The sequence below is a fragment of the Frankliniella occidentalis genome, unplaced genomic scaffold, assembly GCF_000697945.3.
Source record: "Frankliniella occidentalis isolate FOCC.00 unplaced genomic scaffold, Focc_3.1 Scaffold2470, whole genome shotgun sequence".
Lineage (NCBI taxonomy): Eukaryota > Metazoa > Arthropoda > Insecta > Thysanoptera > Thripidae > Frankliniella > Frankliniella occidentalis.
The window spans coordinates 7,177-15,913 of NW_026269551.1; the positions used below are offsets into that span (position 1 = coordinate 7,177).

Below are 8,737 nucleotides of genomic sequence, written 5' to 3' on the forward strand. Positions count from 1 at the left end.
TAAACACCCATTTGTGCCAAATATGTTTTTAATATTTGTATTGTCATTTGACTCATGGACATGGGGGTAAATTCTAGACCGCATTTCTTATTCACAATCACTCTTTGTTTGTACATCCTAGTTTATCACATATGTACACTCATTTACAAAATCACTCATGCTCTCTTTTGACTAGACAGATTGATAGCACTCCATCAAAAAGTTCTGTAATGTGTGGTAAAGATGGGGCTGTAAATAGTTTATTCCATGTTCCTCATCGGGGTAACTCTGAAATGAGAAACAGATTATGTTTAAGAAGGCAAGCATGAAGACACTTTCAGCATCTGTTTAAACAAGGACACATACCTGTTGTCTGAAAAGTATATCATCTTCTTCCAGAGCTCTTGACAACATCATTGATTGTTGATAATGAACATTGTCATCCAATGTACCATGGACAAGCATGAAGAACTTGTTCTTAAAGTTTCCAACTTTGTTTGTCAACTGGGCTCTCGTATAACCAAATCGATTATCTTTCTCGGTAGGTAATCCCATGTACCTCTCTGTGTAAATAGAATCTGACAACAGACACGAATTCTAAATCAGTTTTCTGCTTGAATTTACACAATGCTTACTTCATAATCAATACTTGGCCTTACCGTAATAAATCCAGTCAGTTACAGGAGCAACAGACATGCCACATTTGAACACATTCTCTGTGTCCATTGCAAGGGCCATGGCTGAGGCGTAACCTCCATAGCTCCATCCCCAAATTGCAGTTTTTGAGGTGTCTATGTATTTCAAATCCTGCTGCAACTTCTTCGTCACATTGATTTGATCCTCCACTTCATATGTGCCAAATCGGTGGTAGATTGAGAATATGGTGTTGTCCCCCTTGTTTGCCGAGCCCCTGCCGTCGATGGCCGCGTAGATGACGCTCTTGTTCGCGCTCAGGAACGTTCCCCAGTCCATGGCGAAGCGCTCCGAGACTCGGAAAGAGTTGGGACCCCCGTACACGTCCACGAGCATGGGGTACTTGGTCTTGCCGCTGAGGTCGGCGCCTGGAGGAATCCAGAGCATGACCTGGGCCTTGAAGCCGCCCGGCAGGTCCACCTCGATCGACTTCCTCGTCGGCAGGGCCATCGGTGCCAGCGCTTCGCGGATGCTCTCGTTGTTTTCCCAGTCCATGAGCTTCTGCGGCGCCTGTGGATCGAGAGGAGTGTAAGCGGGTGGTCTCGAACGTGAGCGTATCGGCATCAAGGTGCCCACAACAGCGGTCGCTGCACGAGGCAGTGTAACAATGATTGCAGGACGTCTGTCAGCTTCACACACACACACACACACACACACTGCACACACCCACATGCCAAACGTCGATCGAGCAAGTACTTTGCTACCTATAGCGCCTGCAGCGCGGTGGGTAGGCAAACCCGCCAACGCGGCGGGCGGCCCACCCCCTGAGCGCGCAGTGCAGGGCAGGGGGCCGGTGCATTTACCTTCTCAGTGCTGTAGATGGCGGTGAAGGGCACCCCGGGCCCGGAGCACGTGAGCGCGATGTAGCTGTTGTTCTTGCTGAGCGCGGCCGTGGCGTACAGGCAGTCGGTGACGTTGCAGGAGAGGCACTCGGGCTTGTGGGGCGCGCCCACCGGGTCGTCTTTGACGCGCTGCACCAGCGCGCGCTTGGGGTCGCCCTCGGCCGTCGACACGAAGTACCTGCGGCAGGGCAGGAGGACGTGGTGTTACTGTGCTGAGCGCGCGCATGCGGCGGCACGGCCGCCCCTGACCATGGCCCTCGCCCGCCGCGCCCTCGCGCGCACGTGCGAATACACGTGGGACCTCTCCTATCACGGAGCCGTAGGCGACCACTGCCACTGACCCCCGGGACCGGGACTTACACGTATCCATTGTCGCTGTCCCAGGACAGGATGCTGGTGACGACGTAGGCGCCGTCCGTCAGGCTGGTCCTGGAGTACGAGCCGTCCTCGTTGGGGTGGAAGAGCGCGATGTGGCGGAAGCTGTCGGTGCCGACGGGGTGCGAGAGCGGCAGCAGCACCCGGCCGCGGGCGCGCGCGCCCAGGCTCGTCACGCCCTCCTCGAACAGCTCGATCCATCCTTTGGGCTGCTGGAGGTCGGCCAGGGTGACCCGGCTGATGGCGCCCGCCGACACCGTCACGAGCTCCACGACGGCGTGGTCCTGGACGCGGTTCATCCACACGGTGAGTAGGCGCGGCGCGGGCGCGTCCGGGACCCAGTGCGTCACGGCCAGCACCGGCTCGTGGGGGCTGCAAGGAGAGAGGACGGTTAGCGACCGCGACACGCGTGCGGCGAGTCGGCCTCGGCGCGGACACGTACCCGGCCTTGATGGAGGGCGGCGGCTCCACGGTGACGCGCACCCCGGTGCTCGGGTCGAACACGCTCAGTGTCACGTCGGGGTTGTTGGTGCCGGGCTGCAACAGGAGGACGAGAGTCACTGGGTGCGTCGGCCTCGGACCGCTCGGCGCCCGGCCGCCAGGAGCGTGCCGTTGGCCCCGGGGGCGTGTCGTCGGCGCCAGGGCGTGACGTCGGCCCTTCGGGTCGGCCGTCGGCCTCGGCCGCCCGGCACGCGCTCCTCACCTTGGGGTATCTGATGTTGACGGCGCGCGTGTACTGGAACGTGAGGTCGCCGGGCCGGCCGTAGTACGGCAGGGTCATGACGGGCACGCGGGTGTCGTTGTAGGTGGCGTACGCGAGCAGCGCGCCGTCGGGCGAGAACCACAGGGCCTTCTTGCTCGACAGCACCTCCTCCTCGTAGACCCAGTCGGGCACGCCGTTGTAGACGGTGTCGTGCACGCCCGTCGTTGTGACCCTCACGAGCTGCGACAGGGCGTCCTTCTGGTAGTAGATGTCGTTGCCCACGACCACGGCCAGTGCGCTGCCCTGCGGGCCCCACTCGGCCAGCTGGACGAACACCGGCTCGCTCCGGCCGGGGATCAGAATGGGGGTCTTCTTCCTGCCGAAGAAGAAGATTGGACGTTATTTTGTTTTGACGGGGAGTCTCTTTCTCACTCTCGCTGCGTCACAATTTGTCGTGGACTCACCCTGTCGCCACGTCAATAATGTTGTAGTAGGCTAGGTAGGAATGTCTGTACAGCTGAAAAGCGGAGAAAGAATATAATTCACTTCAGAAACAATTCGTAGGAGTGAAGCTTAGCACGAATAGGCTGAAGGTGCTCCCAGAATGAACGTCCTCCGAGTTGAACGGGGGTCGGGGACGTGAAACTCTTCCCCGGACCCCTCGCACTTTGATGGGCGGGCCGCCGTCTGCACACTGGTGCTTTGCGGGTTGGCCTATCCGGCGCATAGCAGGCGCTATCATTGGAGTCACCTCGAAAAACATTCATTGTGGGGACACCTTCAGGTTACTACAATACTCACCGCTCTGTACGAAAAAGATTCTAAGGCATACTTTTTGTCTGCTGACAGTTCAGTCTGGAATGTCTGGTATTCTAACTGAAAAGAAGAAGGTGACAATATTTTCATAAAGTGTCATTCAAACAGAAAATAATAAATATGGGACCTTGCTGATACACACCTTTACATTATCGGAAAATGGAGATTTGGAAAGTTTGGAACTAATGTCGAACACAACCGGCTCGTAACCGGACGTGTCCTTGTCGAAAAACAGCTCTGTGTCTGTAATTAATTCCGAATATATTACTTCAAAGTCTGCGTTAAAGAACAACAATATGTCATTACGATAAATACAAAAAATACCTGAGATCCAGCTGGCGTTGAACTGCCGAGGCGCAAACCGTCGGCTGAGGATGTCCTCCAGCGTGAGCTGCGCGCCCTTCGGCTCGTCGGGGCTGGGCTTCAAGACCAAAACCAGGACGGTGGTCACGATGGCGATCGTGACCGCGGCCGCGATACCGAGCCCCAACCATTTCCAACGACGCGCCCGTCCGCGCGAGACTAGCTCCTGGAACATAAAACAATTAGGCTCATTAATTAATCACTTTTAATTTTAGACAGTCCCCAAGACTGTCTCTACTTTTTAAAGTCTCCATACTCCCCCTGACCCTCTGCGTAATCAGCGATAGCTTTGCGAGCGATAAGGCATCATCATCATGGTAATTCACCACACGTGCCTCTCGGACCGCTATCGGTTCTATCGCCTGCGAAGCGGCCGACGTCCAACAACACGACACCCATTCGTTGTTTTGTGCCTCGGCTATCTTCCAGCCAAACGTTCCTCGCGGTTCCGCTTGCAGGAGGCGAGATGGGGGGTACGGGGGGGGGAGGGGGGGGTGCATCGCCATCACGGGGACAAAGGCGCCCCCATTATCAGGCCCTCTTGGCCGTTATCAGAGATGCCTTGCAGGCGCTCGTCGTGTCGGATTACGGGGGCTCACAATCAGGTGATTCTGCAACACTGTCCTGCCGCGTGCCAGTAGTGCAATGCAGTGCGGTGCGGCCATAAGAGTGCGCGGCCGTACGGGTGGGCAAGTTTTCTTTTCGATGAAATTGATCAGGCTGGACAACCACAGGAAAACTACAACCTCAAAAATGTCTAGCTAGCATGGTTCGGGCGAATAGACGTTTCCGTGTGACACTCAAACACCTTTAGATGTTTTAGGTAGTGGGGATTTTCGAACGGTGTTTACGATTAGCACGACTGAATTTCTGTCAACCGACGCACGGCTGGACCTCATACTCCGGAGAAAATTATCCACACCAAACGCTTATTCTGCTGGTGCCGGGTTGTCGGGTACCGGGGTCCATCTGCTCGAGTCCGTGGGCCCCGGCTGCTTGGCTGCTTTAGCTGTGCAGCAGGATGAGCGGCTGAGCGCTTCCCGCCGCTGTCTTCAATGGCTCGAACTGTATCCAGGGCGGCAGCCCAGCCCAGCCGGCCCGACCCAGGCAGGCGTGGTCACAGTCGGTGGGAACCTCGTCAAGGGGCAGTGGGTGGGTGGGCCTGTCTCTGGGTCCTGTTTGGCGGTTGCCCCTGCCCCCCCCCCTTTTCAGCAGTTTCACTGTGACTTGACGATGTCGCCAGCAGCACCCGCGCGCGTCCACAGACGAGGATGACATTTTAAAAACAGAATTTTACGAGGATGTCGTCTGGAATTTGTTCCACAAAACTGCTATGGCCACCCCGCGCGAGCGTGTCGAGCAGGCGTGCCGTGGACACAGCTGCCATTTCCCGCCCTGCGGTGGTGCCAGGCTGCGCCCTGGGCCCGCTCCCCCGGGCCTGCTACGAGCTACGAGCCTCTCACCTGGTTGCTGTTGGCCATCTCGAGCGAGTGGCTGGAGGTGCCGTTCCGTTGTGCGTCGGCCATCTCAGACCCTGAACCGGGCGCTCCCGCTGGTCCTCCTGGTCCTGATCCTGTCCGAGGTCCGCGTCAACATGTCCCGCGCGCCCGGACCTGCAACCGGGGAGGGAGCCGCGATTGGACAGAGCTTATCGGCAGTCGCGAGGGCGGTCGCGGGAGAGCGTCGAGGTGTGGTGGGCGGGGCGGGGTGGGGCGGAGTGGGGCCTTTACAGCACCTACCAGTATCTGCCTTCTACTGACTGGTTTGACTTGCTCTGACATTTCCCACCTCTCTTCTGGCTTCTCCTCCCTACTACTCCCCACCTTCACGCAACGGGCGCGGATTACCGGTACAGTTTCTTTCACGCGGGTGGGACCCCTATATTGCCACCGCTCTACCAACACCATCAACCGCCGGCCAAAGCCACCCCCTCCCCCTCCAACAAATTGCACGCGGTTGATGGTTTCTTTCACTTCCGAACCGCGGCGGCGCGGGCGGCGCTGGCCGGGGGAAGTCCCATGCTGCAGCAGGGCGCGCGTGCCGCCCGCACCGCCGTCTCCCCTAATGACTTTTACTTCCGCGCGAGGGTGGTGTGCGCGCGGGCGGTTTTTGGGTCGGTTTCTTTGACGCCGTCCTGCTTTGCTGCGGCCGCTTCGCCGGGGTCGAGGCAGCCGCTAGGACACGGAGGCCACGTGTGTCTTCCGGCTTGCCACGTGTAACGTGGTGAGCCGTGTATGAGCGTGCTCGGGGTCGTGCTGCCGCCGAGTGGCGAGGCATGGCCGGGGCGCCGCGCGGGTAGGCAACCCGCCCGCACGGCCACATGCCGCACAGCATCCCCGTCTCGGAAGGGGACGACGCCGTGGTGGATCCTGTCCCACAGGCATCCCCTTTCCCTTGCGCCAGGCCGGAAGGCCGGTCGCGGCGGGGGGAATTAGAACTAGGACCTTTGGAGGCCCGACCGCGGCCAAGAGTCCGGCACACATTAGCGCTGGGCATTAACGCCCCAAAAATAATAAAACCGAGTCGTGAAGGGCGCGGCGTGCGGCGCGACAGTGCGGGGACCATGCCTAGGGGGGGGGGCCCCGACCGACTGACGCCCGCCCCAGGACGCCACCTGCGTCAGCGCGGCCGGACGTATTGTCGGGCTTACGACGACTTAGGGCCGCCGGCTGACTGAGACGTGGGTCTTTTCTGAAGTAGGGCAAGTCCCCAGTTCCTATCCCCACCCCCGCCCGGACTCCTCGACCACAGCGTTGACACGAGGTTTACTGAAAGTGATAGACTATACGACATGTCCCCGTGCCCGCCCATCCCTCCACCTCCCACGCTCCGTCACGTTGTAATCTGCCGTCTGCAGTAGATACTCAAGGGCTCAAGTGCGGCGGCGGCAGCGGGCCTTTTCCCCCCGAACTGTATTTTATGATCCACTGACGATAACGGTCAACATGTCACTGCCTATACAAAGTTATTGCCCTGCATGGGCTCGTGACTCCTGACGGAGAGCCAATTCACGCAGATCGTATACTTCTCGAAAATCATACATTTCGCGTAAGCAATAACATACTCTTCAGTAACTTTGTTGTCAATACCCGAACGAAAAGTATATGACTGGTTGTCAAGCGCGAAATTTTCGTCACAGTAGACAAAATTTACTCCCCCCCCCCAAAAAAAAAATCACGTTTAGATCGCGAGTAGTTTAGGAGATTGAAATCGGCCAATATCATCCGTTAGCGCGCGTGTGTAGTGAAAGCAGACAACTCGGGGGGCGTTGTGGCTGGCCTGCCCTGCCCGCGCCCGTGGCTGCCCCGCCCGGCCTCGCGGCCTTGGGGTGGGGAGAGAAAGCAGTCTGGGCTGTTGGCAGCCCTGCCCGAGTCGACACACTGACATAGCGAAGGAGCGAGCTCGGGACCACAACAGTTCTGATTTTGCCGCGCGGACGCAATAATAAAGTTTTGAAACGAGAATGAAATGCGGCGCGTTTGAGATAGAAGGAACGGCGACTCGATGGAGCAGGCAATAGGCTCTCTGCCTACCGCGAGTTTGTCGAGCTTCGAGTTTGCATCGAGTCGCAAACACAGAGTGAGGCGTCAAGTGTCATAATCCCACCAGTTTGCCGCCACTGTGTTCTATGCGGCGAGCGCCACTTGGCGCTCGTTTGTGGCGCACCGTGTGCGTGCGCGTGCGTGCTTACGCACGAGTGTGTGTGCGTGCGTGTGTGCCATATGGTGGAACATGAATAGACTCCGCGCCTTCCCACACAAATACACACACACACAGCTTGTGCGGCGCTCCACCCCGATGCATCTGGAGCGCAGCACCCACCCGCGCGTCCCGCCCCGCCACGCCCGCTACACCCGCCACACCCCGCCGGCGTCACTAGCCGCATTCGGACTCCCTGCCCTGCCCCCTGCCCTCCAAGTCCTGGACTGACTGCTTGAGAGGCAGCGGATCTGCGCGGCAGGCCCGGGTGTCCTAGACCTTGGCCCTGCCCCGCCCTGCCCCGCCCTGCCCCGGCCCACCCCGCCAGCTGAAGCTGATTGGCCGGGTCAGACGCTGCACATCCAATGAGACGGCCGCTGCGTCCGGTGCGACCGAATCCAGCGGCGCAACCAGAGTGGTCCTCACCTTGGACCTTTAGGGAAGAGGCGACCCGAGGCAAAAGAAGTCGAGCACGAGCAAAGAATCGACTCACTAAAATATAGCAGAGTTCAAAAGAATCAATTTCTCTTAAAATTATCTTGTATAAATTGACTGGGAACCCGAGGATCTTTATCGTCCAGAAAGTTCGTAGTCTGTTTTTTTCTCAGATTCATGCGAAACATTATGAGAGCTCAGCGCCTGCGAGACTCGGGGTAGGCCACCCCGCAGCGCACGCATGCACTGCAGGCAAGATGTTGCCTACCCATCAGGCGTTATGAGGGCTCGCATGATTTGCATAGGCGGAACATGGCAAATATCGTAAGGCCAACGGACAACGACACACCAAACTATTAAAAATTCGAATGTAGCAGTATTTAGACTTCAATAAAACCGTTAAAAAATCTGGACAGGGCAGTTGAATGACGGCCGTACTTGCTAGATGATCCCTGAGGCACCATACATGGAAGCTGACGGTCGGCAACCCGCACGCACGCCTCGCCTGCCTACGGTACAGTCACTGCGAAAATATGTCGATGCGACAGGGTGTTGGTTCCCCGGTTATCCAGCACAGCACGACGCTGGAGGCTGAGCGAATGTGTCATGGGACATAGCGAGGGTCGAAAGAGCACAAGGCTCCATCGCTATTTGGGGCGGGCGGCATGGGGGTGGCGCGTGGTATATAGGGGAGCCCATGGGGCGCGCCGCGTGCTGTGTAGGGGCGGGACTGCGCTACGGAGGGTGTGGTGCTATTCGAGCTGTTTCATCTAGAAACTCATCCGTCCCCATTTCCGCACAGTTCGTGATTGCTAGCCCCCCCCCCCCCCTC

General features: G+C 58.0%; 1 protein-coding gene across 1 annotated transcript; it reads right to left on the reverse strand.

Annotated features, from left to right (window-relative positions):
* Window positions 1-83: 83 nt before the first annotated feature.
* On the reverse strand, window positions 84-5,384 carry LOC113201791 (venom dipeptidyl peptidase 4; the record flags this gene model as incomplete). Its single annotated transcript, XM_052276306.1, is given in 12 exon segments — window positions 84-267; window positions 346-557; window positions 639-1,182; window positions 1,476-1,692; window positions 1,875-2,261; window positions 2,332-2,426; window positions 2,593-2,968; window positions 3,057-3,109; window positions 3,394-3,468; window positions 3,551-3,651; window positions 3,733-3,937; window positions 5,235-5,384. Coding segments are annotated over 12 exon segments (2,424 nt in total). The 3' UTR covers window positions 84-171.
* Between the last annotated feature and the right edge of the window lie 3,353 nt (window positions 5,385-8,737).